The sequence below is a fragment of the Arachis hypogaea genome, chromosome 18, assembly GCF_003086295.3.
Source record: "Arachis hypogaea cultivar Tifrunner chromosome 18, arahy.Tifrunner.gnm2.J5K5, whole genome shotgun sequence".
NCBI lineage: Eukaryota > Viridiplantae > Streptophyta > Magnoliopsida > Fabales > Fabaceae > Arachis > Arachis hypogaea.
This window is the reverse complement of record NC_092053.1, coordinates 4742113-4758451: the sequence shown is the minus strand read 5'-3', so window position 1 is coordinate 4758451 and position 16339 is coordinate 4742113. Positions and strand designations below refer to the sequence as shown.

The 16339-nt window shown below is 30.9% G+C and overlaps 1 protein-coding gene and 1 long non-coding RNA gene across 7 annotated transcripts; one reads left to right on the top strand and one right to left on the bottom strand.

The window, feature by feature from the left end:
- Window positions 1-876: 876 nt before the first annotated feature.
- On the top strand, window positions 877-7173 carry LOC112771955 (uncharacterized). Of its 6 annotated transcripts, none has more exons than XM_025816817.3 (5): window positions 877-1245; window positions 2234-3799; window positions 5561-5967; window positions 6104-6164; window positions 6435-7173. In XM_025816817.3, the coding sequence occupies exons 2-5, from the start codon at window positions 2294-2296 to the stop codon at window positions 6981-6983; spliced, it is 2523 nt and encodes an 840-aa protein (XP_025672602.1). In that variant the 5' UTR covers window positions 877-1245; window positions 2234-2293; the 3' UTR covers window positions 6984-7173. The 6 variants fall into 6 exon arrangements, with proteins under 6 accessions (XP_025672602.1, XP_025672605.1, XP_072081626.1 ...); XM_025816820.3 differs by having other exon boundaries at window positions 938-1245; window positions 2275-3799; XM_072225525.1 differs by having other exon boundaries at window positions 1121-1245; window positions 2226-3799.
- Window positions 7174-13365: 6192 nt separating this feature from the next.
- LOC112772107 (uncharacterized) lies at window positions 13366-15372 on the bottom strand. Its single transcript, XR_003187367.2, has 2 exons — window positions 15268-15372; window positions 13366-14021 (listed from the first exon to the last, which is right to left on the bottom strand). It is a non-coding gene; the product is annotated as an uncharacterized lncRNA (long non-coding RNA).
- Between the last annotated feature and the right edge of the window lie 967 nt (window positions 15373-16339).

The following is a 16339-nucleotide window of genomic DNA, read 5'->3' as shown; positions in this document are numbered from 1 at the left end:
GTGACCCACATGGTCCAAACATTAAGTTGACCTCTGATCAGATAATTACGTTACGTGGCATAAAATGATGAGTTAGTAGCGGTGGTTATAACTTATAACCATCATTACTATTTCGTTGATAAGATGTTGTAGCCTTGTAGGGTAGGTAATTAAGTACAATTCGTTAGTAATTTAAGTAATTATTAATAATGCAGTAATGGGATTAACGAGGTAATTAAGTGGGGATATATTGATAGTACATTAGGACAGACAGAGAGCAGGAGGCAGGGAACAGCAACATCACTGGCACTGCCACTGAATATGTATATGGATTGTTTGAAATGAATAACACTACCACACAACACAGACAGCTGTACCCACTCAACTTTAATTTTCTTATTACCTTGCTTCGCCTTGCGGACCATCTCACGGCATTTCTGTATTTAACTATTTATATCATCAAACCTAACACTACTTTAATTTTCTGAACCTTATAATTATTCAAGGTAAGAAAAAAAATTAAAATTTATTTTATTTAATATTTATTAATTATTATAATAATTAAATAAAATAAAATAAATTTTAATTATTTTTTTGTTATTAAATATTTTCATAATTTAATATTTATTTTCTGGTAAAGTCCGTAGAAACAATTAATTAATAAATACCATTAAATAAACTATCGTGTCAGAAAATAAGACAAAATTTGGTCACAGCTCTACTTATTCCGGTAATATTAAGGGATAATAATTAAAGTTTTTTTAAATTTAATATTTATAATTATGTATTTGTTATTTTGTTATATCTAAAAAAATAGATGAGTAAGCAATAATAATAATAATAATGAGAAAACAAACACAGCAATAAATTAAAGCAATATGAAGAGAACAAACTAACAGAATCTCAAAAGCACAGAGCTTCTGGGAGTAGAAGAAGCTGAGGGAGAAACGCAAGTGAAGGAAGGGTCCACACTCGTTGAATATTGAGCACACGGAATTTCTTCTCAGCTAATGTTCTTGTAATTAATAAGCATTAGTTAATTAATCATGTATTAAGCCTGGAACTGCAACTTTACGTCAATTTAAGCGTGAAAGTGTGAAAGGGTAAAGAAGGGGGCCATGATAATGATTGTTGACTTGTGGTGTATGTTAGAGAGATAGCAGCTTCTTCTTCCTCCTCCTCCTCCTTCTTCTTCTCAGCACCTGAATTCTAAGACGCTGTGTGCCTCCATCACCAACTTCACATAATAGCTTACAATAAGAGAAGGTAATATCAAAATGACCTAAAACTCCCTCTTCTCACAGGTTTCCACTACGCTAGCTCCATAATCAACTTCACGTTTTCCTTTCTTCTCTTCAAACCTGCTACTACTATTATATTATTGATTATAATATTTATTTATTATTATTATAATATTTATTTATTTATTTATTTATAATTTTATATTATTTCCTTTTCTGTGTCGTTTCGGGCTTCATGGCTCTGCGTCGTTTTCCCTCTAGTTTCCACGCACGTATCTTCTTCTTCGTCTTCATTTTTTTCCACCTTCACCGCATGTATTACAAAGATTCCTCCACTTTTACTCTAAACTCTCGAACTAACTTTACTTTTTTAGTTTCAATTTCAAAACAAACGAGAAAATAAGCCTTCTTTTGAGGTTTTTATATAGATATATATTATTTTGGCTAGATTTGGTGACTAGATCTCGAACTAGGGTTTCAGTAGGTCGTCGTTGTGATACTCATCAAACGTATGATAATTAAGGGAGCCTTGGGCGCTTCTAGTTGGGTAGTAGTGGAGGTTGTTCTTCAATGATGTTGATTCAATCATTGTTATTGCCGACAAAAGCGGATTGGGACATTGCACTGTTTGGTGGGGGGTGAAAAAAAGAAAAGCATCATCACCATCATCATGTTGGAGCTGTTTTGTGATTTTTGTGTTTGATGTAGGAAGTGAGAATTTGAGAAAGAAAAGAAAGGCTCTATAGGTGAGAGAACATAGAATAACGTAACCCAGTAGTTTTTTCTTCGCTCTCAATTTTTTAATTTTATTTTTGTTTTATTTATGATGGTAGTTCCTCTCTTGTCATCTTTCTCTATTGAGTCTAGACTCTACAGTTCAACGTAATAATAACTCTTGTTCGGTTCAGAATTTATTTTATTTCTGAAATTATACTGAGGATGTGTATTTAATTTGTTTGTTTTCTTTTAAAAAAGATGTTATTTAATTTGCCATATAATATTAAGTGATGCAGGGTGAAAGGACTTAAAGTGTATATGGTTTTTTGGATGGTAGTGAAACTTGGTAGGTTGGAATGAGTGGCTTAAGGCCTGATCATCAGTCTCCTCATCATGTAGCACAGCAAATTCGGCGTGATAAATTGAGAGTCCAGAACATTTCTCACCATCCACAATCACAGGATTTCCCCAACAATTTGGAACAATTCAACTTGGATCTTCTTCAAGTAAGGAATGTTAGAAATGCACACAACATGCTTGATGATGAGCCTCACCCACCACCACCAGGTGTTTATTCATCACAAGTGTCCAATTTCTTATCAACGCCTTTGAACCCTTTGGAGTATCACGAACTAGCTACTGTTGCAGCAGCTGAACAACCTAGTAGTAGTTGCAGTAGGGTAATGATGCATCAAAGTGAACTGCGCAGTTTGGGGAATTGGAGAAGCAGTGCTAACAGTAATCAAGGGTGTGATTGGTTTGTAAATTATGCATCAGGAAGCAGTTCTATGGCTAATAATGAAAGCAATAATCCCAACACTACTACTCATTTGGCTACTGAGATGAATAATGTGTCTTATAACCAGCACTATGAGAAGCCTAGTTGTTACAATGAATTCACAGATGTAATTGCTAATAGAGAAATTCAGAAGCAATTGGGAGGAGGAGTACTTCATCATCCTTCTTCTTCATCATCGATGTCGCCTTTTTATCAGAATACTTTGCAGGATATTGTCAAGTCCGCTTCTATAAGTGCGCAAGGATCAGACAACATGGCCTCATTGATGCAGCAACCTGGCCATGGAATTTGGGTTGGAGATGGTAGTGGACTTGACCTTCATCCAAGCTATGGAAACCAACCGAATCAATTTCGTTGCGCCGGTGGTAATCCTTGGACGAATCGAACAGTTGACAACGCCCTTCGATGGAATAGTAGTCCACTTGGTTTCATAGACAAGAAGGATGATGAACACTCTGGACGACCTCTAATGAGCAATTCGAATCCTCAGAACTTGTCTTTATCACTGTCATCAAATTCACAATCAAAGACTTCTGTGTCTCAATTTGAGCAAGTGTCTGCATCTGATGATCTTCAATGTAAGGATCCTCAGTACATGAAGTATGTAAGAGCTTTCATGAAGCCATCTATAGTTTCAAGAGATTCTGGGAAATCACCTCAAGATCCAGTGGGGGTGCCTTCAAGCACTAGCTATAGGAATGTAGGTCCCCTTGGCCCTTTCACTGGTTATGCTACTATTCTCAAGAGCTCAAGGTTCTTGAAATCAGCACAACAGTTATTGGATGAGTTCTGCCGTATATCTAGTCCAAGATTTTCAAAATCACGTGATGTCACACAAAGGTTATCTGGAGAAGCTAGTGCTTCTACTTCTACTGATGTTATCACTGTCGATAATCAAACTGAGGCTGCAGCAAAAGAAGGTAGCAATTCAGGTTCTTCATCTTCTATGTTCCATGGTGCAAATGAGAATAAAGCAGATTGGGGAACCGGGAGTGGTTCTTGTCTATCTCCTCGGCCAGATTACCAACAAAAGAAGGCAAGGCTCCTTTTCATGCAAGAGGAGGTTGGTTTTCACTCGCTCTAACATGATTAACCTGCTTTTATATATGATTTACTTTCCTATCTTTTTCATTTGGGCATATTGTCTGTCAAAAATGGAAAAAAGGCCTCTTGCTTTTACTGCACTATCTGCTATATAGCATTTAACAAATATTGAATTTGGGGAGCATAATTGCATCCTTTTTCTTAATATCTGATTCAATTTATCTTACTTTTTCTCAGTTTTTTTTTTTTTCATGATTTTCTGTTTTGGTTTACAGTTGCATCATTTTGTTCCTCCCTTGTGGAATATAAAGGGGTGTTCCTTTCTATGGTCGTATTAATATGATGTTTCTTGTTGAATTGTGGCTCTTGTCTTGTCTTTTTTAAATAAATAAATAGATAAATAACGTGCCAAAGACTTTGATTTTTCGATCCTTGGCAAATTTGCTGTAGAAGAATGAAAGAGGAAACCGGTAAGGTCCAATAATCCTAACAATGAGTTGGTTTTATTATATGTTATTATCGTGCTCTGGTGTATGTATTTGATGTTATAAATTACAAAACACCAAGAAGCCAGAGAGAGAGAGAGATATGACCGTTTCTTGTGAAACATGACAAATCCAGTTGAACATAAACTAAACTAATTATCCTTGGTTATAGATTCTTAGTGCATAGACTAATTGTGTTCTATAAAATGTTCATTATTCAACCATTATTCATGGATGTTCCAATGTTTGCTTCCTTATTCCGTTGGATGCTTCTCCCTTTCTTTTAGTTAGATGTCAAAATCATATTTTGTAAATTTTCGTAGTGAAAATTTGCTTGATTTAGTACTTATTTGTTTTAAAGTTTGGCAGCTCAATCGAATCTCTCTGTGCATGTTGACAAAAAACAATATAGAAATGATAAAATATGAATTCTTGGTGTATCATTTTTTAGTGGTTAATTCTTAACCTCTCTTTGTATATTATTAACCTAGAGATTCTGGATATGATGTAAATAATTGTTCCAAACAAGAAATTAAATTAGCTCCTTACTCGTTATGGAATTGGCTGTATAACTTTTTAAGAGCTATTCCTTATCTTGACGGACATCATGATTGTAGCGTTTTTGGACGGATGTCTTTAGTACTTCAATTCTTTAATACTTGAAAAATGTGTTTGTAGTAAAGTTACTTATTTCATGAATCCTTCATTCTCCCCAATAAATTACATTCCCTATAAGAATATAAATAACTGATAAACTCAGTGATGTGCATTTAATTTGTGGATTATTTCCATATATCAACATTCAGCTAGGGTCTTTTTGTATGCCCAAGTTGATGTATCTCCACAATAATCCTGTTCTTGGAACAAAGATTCAGAAGAAAAATTCTTTTATGTTGTTTTTAGCCTGGACCCTATTCTATGTTGTTCTTGCATCGTTGGCAAATTCGGTATGTAATGTTTTACGGTTCTACTCATGGTTGGCTTTGGGATAATGCAGTTATGAAGTTATTTTGTTGCTAATATTGGCGAGTATTTGTCATTAGTTCCTGAAATTTTATTATTCTATCAACTATCTAGAGGTCCAAAGTGTAAGAAATAGAACATGGCCCTAAGTGCTTAGTTTCCTTCATATTTGTTACAATCTTACAATGTCGCTTTATTAGGCATGCCGCAGTTCCTTGATAGTCACGATATTTGTTTGTAATGAATGATTCTTGGGTTATGCTAATGTTAGACTTCACAAATGCTTTATCCAAGAATATGACACTGCTGCATTATTGGGCCATGTATGATAGGTTACAAGGAGATACAGGCAGTACCATCAACAAATGCAGATGGTTGTTTCATCCTTTGAGTCAGTAGCAGGTCTTAGTTCCGCCACTCCTTACATCTCCTTGGCTCTTAAGTCGGTATCGAGGCACTTCAAGTGCCTCAAAAATTCCATCTCAGATCAGCTCAAACATATAAGTGAAGTGTTGGGAGAGGATTTCTCAGTACCAAGAACCAGTACTTGTGGTAAAGATGACACCGCTAGCATGGGAAGATTAAGTTGCATGGACCAAAGCTTTCAAAAGAACAAATCTGGGAGGGGTGGCACCGGCCTTGTTGAACCCCAGCAACATGTCTGGAGGCCCCAAAGAGGCTTGCCGGAACATTCTGTGGCAATTCTCAAAGCATGGTTATTTGAGCATTTTCTTCACCCGTATGTTCCTCTTTCTTTCTCTGTTTCTCTCCTTTGACTCTTCTTTCATGTATTAGAAAAAGAAATAAAAGGAGATTGAATTTTTGGTACAGTTTTTTATTATTTATTTACTTTTCTTGTTTGAATTTCATTTCAGTTACCCCACAGACACTGATAAACACATGTTGGCAACACAAACAGGTCTTTCACGAAACCAGGTGGGGGATTATTCCTTTCAAATTCATCATTTTGTCTGTTGGTCTTTTTATTCAGTTTGTTGAATTTGTAATCTACAATGTTCATATGGTAGCTTTAAACAGTGTCATAAACTAAGCATTTTTATTTTCATATTTTCATCCCATGCAAGGGAATGGGACCAGTCAGTATAAATACTTTACTATGTAATGAAGAATGAGTACAAGAAACATTTCTCTTTAGTTTTTACTAACCGAAGACGCACTAAATATGTAACAAACTGATTAATGTAGGTGTCGAATTGGTTCATCAATGCTCGAGTCCGAGTGTGGAAGCCAATGGTTGAGGAAATACACATGCTTGAAACAAAAGGCACAACAGGTGCCAACAAGAACAACAACAATCACCCTGGTACTGAAAATGAGAGAGCTTGTGTTAATGAAGATGGTTCCAGCAGCCAACAGCATAGAGTAATGGAGGGGACTCAAAGCAAGTTCGACATGCATTCTTTGATTCCTGAGAACCAACAGCAGTCTCACGAGTGTATGGAACTTGAAATGGAGTCAACAACCAATGAAGAACAATGGAGCCAAGAGAAGAGGTCTAAATTGGAATGTGAGATGAGTTCAACAAGCATGGATGAAGGGTCACTCATGATGGGTTTTATGCCATATAGCAGGCGTGATCATCAGGTTGGTGGGCTTGGATCTGTGTCACTAACATTGGGTCTAAGGCATGGTGTTGAAGCTGTTGTGCAAAACCAACAGCAACAACAACAGTTACAAGAGGAGCAGCTTAGGCGTCACTTTGGAGGACACATGATCCATGATTTTGTGGGCTGATTTTAATTATCTTAATTACATCAATATATTATTATTATTATTATTATTGTAACTAATTAACAAGTTGAGATATTAATTAGAACACACCCTTTGCTATTATTGTTGTCACGTGTTAGTGATATGACAAACGAAAATTTGTTACCACCATTATATTTGCTTGAAAAGGAAAGGGAAGTGCTTTATATGGGAATTGTAGAGAATGTGTTTGTAGTCATGTTCTTTCATTCTTTTTAGTTTTTTTTTTTTTTTTTCATGCTAACATCCAATAATTCTGATATGGGAGTTTGTGGGCTAAAACTTGGAAGCAGTAGTAACATTTGTGATGTGATTAGTACTGTTTGAGAAGGATGGCTTTGAAGGCAACAGTTGCTTCTGGATACATGTTAAGAACAATTTTTCTTGGATTTGGATCTTCTAAAGTTTGAATTTCACTTTAGAGAGTAAAGTGTGATCTCTCACCATTGATTTCATAGGTAGAACCAAAAATAAACATGAAAGGAAACTATTTAAGGATAGAAGATTACACTTTACTCTCTAAAGTGAAATTCAAACTTTAGAGGATCCAAATTCATTTTTCTTGTATGGCGAAGCTTATGTATTTTTCATATACATAATCAAGTTGATGTTTTTTGTCACGTTATTGTGTAGGTGTTTACTACGGTATAGGTATCGGTACTATAAAAATATGAACAAATAAAAATATATCTAAATTATATGTTATTTATTTTTTTAAAAAATATATTATATTTTATTTTTACTCAAATATCTTTATAATTAATTAATAAATGACAAAAATATTTTTTTATTAACTTTTACAAAATGACTTAAACAACTTTATTTTTATATTTGACAAAGTTATCCTTTTAGATTTAACAAATATTAAAATTCAATTATCATCATATCAAACAAACATATATCATATATAAAGATTATTAGAGATATAATTATTAATATTATCTTCTCCTATTAATTTAAATTTTTTAAATTAATAGTTTCATAATATAATATCAGAATTTTATATTTGAATAATCTTTAATATTGTCTTTTTTTTATCAGCTTCAATTTTAGGATGAGCTGTGTTATTTACCATGCATGTAAGGAAATGTGAGGTTCTTACCCGATAACACTAACTTTTTTGAGAAATATTGTGGCAGATTCAGCGTCGAATCTTATGATACCAATCTGACAGTACATTAGATGTTTTTGTTAGCACGGCGTGTCACATTATATGTATGGGTGTACAAATCAATAGCAGATGGGAATAATTTTGTACTCATCCTGAAAAGAGAAATTACTTGCTTTTCCACGTTGCCATTACTGTTTTATGCACAATATTAACTAGCAAATTGAGCTTATATAAGAGCCATGCATATCGATTTGGGTTTAATTATTAGAATAAATTATTATTTGTATCCATAAAAGATATAGATGCTAATAAATGTATTCATATAAGAATAAAACGACAATTATAACCACAAAAGATGGCTTATATATGCCAAAAGTATCCTAACAGACCAATTACGTAACCAACGTTCGGGTACTTTTGGCACACGAAGGTCATCTTCCGTAATTACAATTGTCGTTTTATTTTTATATGGGTACATTTGTCAGCGTCTGTATATTTCATGGGTACAAATGATAATTTATTCTAATTATTATTAGCCCACTAATTAAACAACGTTAATTTGTTGGTAAAAGATAAAAACTTACTTGTACTGCTAAAAATGATGAATACATGAGTTTTTATGCCTTTTATTTATATACACTTTTTTTACATATTCTTTTTTAGAGTGAACTAGAATAAGATCTGCACGATACGCGGAGCGTTAAATTAATGATAATATATAATAAATATTAAAAATTATTATATTTTGTAGAATTAAATTAAATGTGTAAACTAAAGTTAAATTTAAAAGGTATTTTATTTAAAATAATTTGTAGTGCAAAAGATATGTTCTTCATGAATTGTTGAGTTATATGCATTTTTTATTGAGTTGTTTGTTCCATCTTTGTAAGTATGTTCTTCTTTCGAATATGTGTCTTGAATTTTTATAGTTTTCTTTCTTCTTAATCTTTTGATGGGTATGTGATCTTCATCTAATGATATTAATGTTGGCGAAATTAGTTCTTATAATCAATGAATAATTTAAATTAGAAATAAAAATGATGTCTAAAATAACTAAAATAAGTGATTTTTTTAGTATTATCTGTTTTATTTGTTGTAATGAGTGTTGAGGTTCAGTATTTTTTGTTGGAACAAATATTTTGGTAAGAGTGTATTGTTTAGAACTTTCTTTCAAGATTAAAATAATTTATATTGACTTCAAATATAAGTGAGGTTGCACAAATTTTTCAACTGGGGTGGTGTTTCAATGTCATTACTTTTCTGGAGTGCTATAAGATTTGAAACAGTTATACACAACAATTTTTTGATTCGCCATCAAATAGTACAAAAGTTGTTGTACCACTTTGATCTGAAATTTTTTATTGAATTTCGAACCTAAAATAAGTATTGAGTTAGTAACTAATAATTTGATAGATGGGATTATGAAAAATATATAGAGTTAACTTATTTTGGATAGTGTGGTGTTTGATTACATGTGCCACAAATGTAGTTATCTCCTTTTTCATATGCTTTCTTCTTACACTTTTCACTTTCAACATAATTATCTCCATTGAGTAAGTTTGAGATGGTGTGTAGTTCGGAAATAATTTTTTTGTGCTAAATTTGATGTTATTTAAAAGAATAGTAATAAGAGACTTAGTCCAAATAATATGGAATTTGAATATTTGTAACGTAAAATTTATTATGGTTAATAATATTATTATGACATTTATAATATAGATGTTTATTACATTGAATGAGTTATTTATAGAAATTAATAAATTAATTATTAGAATCATAAATTTATTGTATTGTTTACAACGGTAAGATATAATAATATAGAAATATGAATTTAATGTCTTTATAAGTTATAAATTTGGTTTGACGCTATTAATTTCTAATTATTTTTATTGGTAATTATTGTATTATTTTTTGTATTTTTTTTTTGCTGATTTGGAAATAATAGATGATTTGGCAAAAATTGAGTGGTTGATTCTAAAATTTTGCCAAGTAAGCGATGTTGCTGACATGGCATTAGTAAGAGAAGAAAGATGTCTTAAAAGTAATATGGGTAAACTTATGTATCTAGTTTTATATATTAAGAATAGATAAATAGATAGATAGATACCCAATCCAGCCCCTGCCAATTACTTCGAAAAGATTATGAGACCTTTAACAAAAAAAAATACCCAACTCGTCCCTTAAACTTTATTTTGATGGGACTGATTAGTCCTGTACAAAAAAAAAAAAATACTGACATAGGGACTAATTAGTCTCATAAAAGTAAAGCTCAGGAGTCGGGTTGAATTTTTTTTTTATTAAGAGTCTCATTGTCTTTTGAGATAATTGTCAGACGCCTTTAAAATTTTTCTCTCTTTTCTATAACATTGAATATAATTTTTTATATTCTCTTATTTTTTTATAAATTATTTTCATACAAAAAATAAAAAATACATAAAACATCCTAAACAAAAATAATAATACAATATTTCTCGTAAATTGTAGATGTTTGTATGTATGGCCAATTGAACATCAATAATATATAGGTTTTTTTTGGTCAAATAATATATAGTTCAATTGCCGCCAAAGTAATCATTTTGATACCACGTAGCTAGTGTCTTGGCCTTTATCTATCCAGAATTCCAGATAACAAACTTGTAACATATGGCAATCTGTTTCTTCCACATTCGCAGAGGTGTTTTTTTTTATGGTCGGGTTAACTGCAAGTCTCCAATGCTAGTAACTACAGGATCTAAAACCCATTTGAGTTAGGGGTCTCAACATTCACTCTACTTGCAGATATATAATTCAATTTGTAGTGAATAGAATAGAATGAGGATAAAATTTTCGTATGGGTTGGATAGGGTGCAAACTGTTCTTTAACTCTATCCGATTAGTCCGTACCTTATATAGAAATATGTTTTAAATAGATATTACACTAAAGATTTTTCATTAAATACAAAAAATTCTTAACTAAATGAAGATCATTAATTGATAATTTAATATTTTTTTACAGAAAAATCAGTTTAAATTATATAATTTTCAGATACTCGTAAATTAAGAACAGATCGGATTAAGAACGGATAGTGTTAAAATTGAACTTATATAAAAATTTTAACCCACAAGTAAAGTTAAAATTGGATTCAAATCCTATTTTACCTTACCTATTGTCACCTCTAATTAGAATCCAATGGATTCTAAATTTGTCATCACATACAAAAAGTAAAAGGAAAAGAAAAATTTTCGTTTGCATTTTGGTTTTTTTACAAAAAAAAAAAAAATTAATTAACTCTCAAGGTGAAGAGATACTACATGGATTTTCAAACAATTAAACTAGATTTAAACATAATTCATACTTGCACTTAGTTTTCTAATCGACTAAATATTATTTGAATATTTGAAAACTCAAACTTATTATTAAGAAAAACTAATACTTAAAATTCGAATAAAGATATTCTTTACATCTAAGCAATTTTAATATTTAAGTTCATCCAAGTGATTTTAGGTCACATTCTTTTTTCATTTTTTTTCTTCTCTCACGCTTCTTCTCTTCTTTTCTTTTCTTCTCCCCCACGTTTCTTTTTCTCTTCTCCCCCACGCTTCTTCTTCTTCTTCTTCTCATGTTCGTTTACGCACGGAGTGTCTTCTTCTTCTTCGCTTCCCTCCTCCTCTTCATTCTCCTTCTTCTTTTTCGCGTTCCTTCTTCTTCACGTGTTTTCTCCTTATCGTTATTCTTTTGTCGTTGTTGCTGGTTTGCTGCTGTATTTTTTTGTCTTTTCCTCCTTCTCTCTCCGGTGAAGAAGCAGTAGAAGGTGAGGAGGAAGAGTTTTGAATTATGCAGAACAGAAATGAACCGAAATGACCAACATCACTAAACCGAAACACTAATCATGTACTAAATAAAACGTGATAAATATCCAATCAGCAAGAAAATATTTCTGCATGCACAGGGACTCAACTGAACACACTAACAATCAAGTGAATCAAAATGAGCAACTCTACTGAACCAAGCAACATTCATGTCTTGAATAAAACGTCATAAACATTAAATCATCAAGAATAGCATTTTTCCATGCAAAAAAAGTCAACTAAACACAGAATAATCATGTGAACCAAAATGACCAACACTAACAATCAAGTGAATCAAAATGAACAACTCCACTAAACCAACACTATTGATGTTCTGAATAAAACGTGATAAACATTTAATCATCAAGAAAAATATTTCTACATGCACAAGGACTCAACTAAACACACTAGCAATCAAGTGAATCAAAATGAACAATTCCACTTAACCAAGCAACATTAATGTGCTGAATAAAACGTCATAAACATTCAATCATCAAGAATAACATTTTTCCATGCAAAAAAGTCAACTAAACACATAACAATCAGGTGAACTGAAATGACCAACATCACTGAACCGAACACGAATCATGTGTTGAATAAAACATGATAAACATTCAATCAGCAAGAAAAATATTTCTGCATGTACAAGGACTCAACTGAACACACTAACAATCAAGTGAATCAAAATGAGCAACTCCACCGAACTAGCACTATTGATGTTTTGAAAAAAAAAGCGTGATAAACATTTAATCATCAAGAAAAATATTTTTACATGCACAAGGACTCAACTGAACACACTAACAATTAAGTGAATCAAAATGAGCAACTCCACTGAACCAAGCAACATTCATGTGCTGAATAAAACGTCATAAACATTAAATCATCAAGAATAACATTTTTTCATACAAAAGAAGTCAACTGAACACATAACAATCAGGTGAATCAAAATGACCAACACCACTGAATCGAACACCAATCATGTAAGAATCTGCGTGCGCGAAGAAGAAGGAGGAGGAGGAAGAGGAAGAGGAGGAGGAAGAGAAGAAGGAAGAAACGGAAAAGGAGAAGACGAAGATGAAGACGAAGACGAAGAGTTACATTATGAAACGCACGTGTGATCAAGCTCCTTTAATGAGAGTGGTTTTTGTTAATGTTTGACCTACTTGAATGAACTTGGATAAAAAAAATACTTAAATGTGTAGCAAATCTCATTTAAATATCTACTAAGTATTTACTGAATTTTGTATATAAAAAGGAAGAAAGAGTAGGAGATATAAATCTATCGTATTATTGGAGAAAATTATGTACATGTAGAAACATAAATTTACATTGATCAAAGGCAATACACATGTTATTATGTTAATATAATATATACATGCATGATTAATCATAAGACACAATTAACACTTTAAATATACAAGAGAAGTGTACACAAAAATCATACAGATAACATTTCTCTATTTGTAATGAATTTGGGTATCCTTAGGCATAACTTTCAAACCAAGATACATAATTGCATGCGAATATATATACATGCATGCTAGTATGCTGCTATACTACCATGATGTGGATAATATATATCTATTAGTAAAAACTTACTTGTAGTTAAGTTCATGTAAAGTTGATAGTTGAGAATCGTTAAATAATTTGTCAAATTTGATTAAATTATCATCTAATAACTCTCAATTACCAAATTTACATGAAAATAACTGTACTTAAATTTTTATCTTATATATCTTATTTTTATGGAATATTATAAGCATGCATCACACAAGTACAGTAGTAACGGTTTCTTCACGGTTGGCCAGGATGTGTGCCGCCGTAGTCCCTACGAGGAATACGGTGGTGATCACTATCATCCGTGACAACATAGCCGGTGCCCGGTCTACCATATTCCTTTCGAGGAATACGGTGGTGATCATTATCATTCTCGTCGCTCAGTTGTTCATTCTCCTCCTCCTGCGGGTTGCCATGCATTTCTTCCGCCTCTAACTTTCTCGCCGCCATGGTGGCTAGAGAAGAGCTTGCCACCATCAACAGGAGTGCAACTACCAGAAGCTTCTTCATTTTGGATTTTTGATACACTATGTGCAGTGGTAATAATAGAATTAATTAGCTTTGATGATTTAGATCAAGAAAAGGAGTAAAATCATAAGTATTTGATACATTTTTGCGGGATGATTTAAAAATTCAAATAAGGGATTGGAACAAAAGAATATAAAGCAAATATACAAGATATAGTTAGAACAACAACTAATACCAATTGTTATGGTTAAAATATTGTCAACAAATTCGTAACTGCTGCTCAATATTCTTTTCATGTATGCATACTTTTTAATTTCTTTATTAAGTATAATCAGCTTCTACTTTTTGCTAGTATAAAGTATGAATTTAATTTTAATATAAGTATAAAATAATTTTATAATATATACATTTAATTGTATAATACCAATTAAAATTAATTACTTTTTATTTTGATGACGGGAATAATCATTAAAAATAGGATACGATTATATAAAATATTTTATATTATTAGTGTTTTAAAATTAAATTTATATAATATTAGTTAAATTTTGAATAAATTTATAAAAAAATAACTTTTAAAAATTTAATGTATTAAAAATTAAACACGCGATATATAATTTACATGCATCAATAATATAAAATATTTTAAGTAAATATTTAATCGTATATTATCATATAATTAAATATGATTAAATTTTAAATTCACAATTTTAAAAATCATCTAATAAATACATGAATATATATACTTCTTTGATTTATTTTATTGTTTTCCCTTGCGAGCTAGGGTGACAAAACCACCGGAGCATGTTTATATCCTTTTCTAACTAATAATAATTATAATTATATTATATAAACTACGCAAATTAAATTAAAGCCTATTAGAGATACAATTATTTACATAATCTTTTATGAACTTAAAGTTTTTTAAAAAATAATATTATAATATAATATTAAAATTTTTATAATTAAAAAATTTAAAATACAGTTCTTGTTTAATTGAACTTCATTCAAAAGAAAAAATAAATCAATATAAGATAAAAAAAATTTATATAAAATTTTAAATAAATTTAAAAGAGATTTTTATTTAAAAAGTATGTTAGAAATATAATTATTTATATAATTTTTTTATATTAACTTAATTTTTTCGGAGAAATAATATCACAACGCTATCAGTATATTTGTTTTGAAAAATGGGACTGAAATAAAATTAGATAGAGACTATCCCATATATGCATATAAATGGATAAACTTACATATGATGATCTGTTCCAAAATATATAAAAAGCATGCTTATAATTAACTCACCAGAGCGAAATATATAACTACTCTTTGGATATTTTGTTTCAATGTATGTATGTATGAAGAGAAGAGGCTCATCAAGCTAGCGCTTAAATAGAGGGAAGAGTAGGACTAATGAGATGGAAATTTTTGAGAAGTCAACTTCAAATAATATAATGGTGTGTCACCAATGAGGCAATTATCTTAAGTGCGATGACCATTAAAGTTCTAATTAATCTAATATCAAATGATGGAATGTCTTGTCCAATTTTGTATGTGGCCTAAATAGGAAAGTTCCACCTGATTCGGGGGTATTGGATGGTGGTTGATTAATTTGTGATCGTTAATTTCTCCTTTAAGATATTAAAATCTGGAGTAAAGTATTTTTTTTTTAAATATTTAGAATAAATTTTAAAGTGGTTGCTAATATTTAAATCGTTTTATTTAAATTATTAATATTTTAAAATTATCTTAATATTATTTTATCGTTAAAAATCTGTTAATAGAATTAACAGTAAAATAAAATTGAGACAATTTTAAAATATTAAAGACTTAAATAAAATAAAAATATTGGAAACAAAAATAAACATTATTCTTAAAAAATTACCAAATCAAAGTAATTAAAATAAAGTTTCGCTACACATCCAAATATTTTTTACAATTAAGTTGGCCTAAATTCAACAAAAATTACTTTCATTACACATAGCATGTACATATGTGTGTTTCATTAATACAAACATATCCTTCTTCTTCTTCGCGTTCCTTCTTCTTTGCGTTCCTTCTTCTTATTCGCGTGTTTTCTCTTCATTGTCGTTCATTTATTACTGTTGTTGTTGCTACATTTTTTCCCTACTTTTTTTCCTAGTAATTTTACAGCATTGATTTTTTATTTTTTTATTTTATTCTTCTTAAGAGAATGAAACAAAAAGAAATATAAAAAAAACAAGATGAAGAAGAAGAAGCGACAAAAGAGGAGGAGGAGAAAGATGAAGTTATGCAAAACTTATAAGAATAAAAATATATCGAAATTTTTTAACAATAACATATAAAAATATAAATTTTTTAGTTTTACACCGAAATTTTGCTACAAAAGCACAAA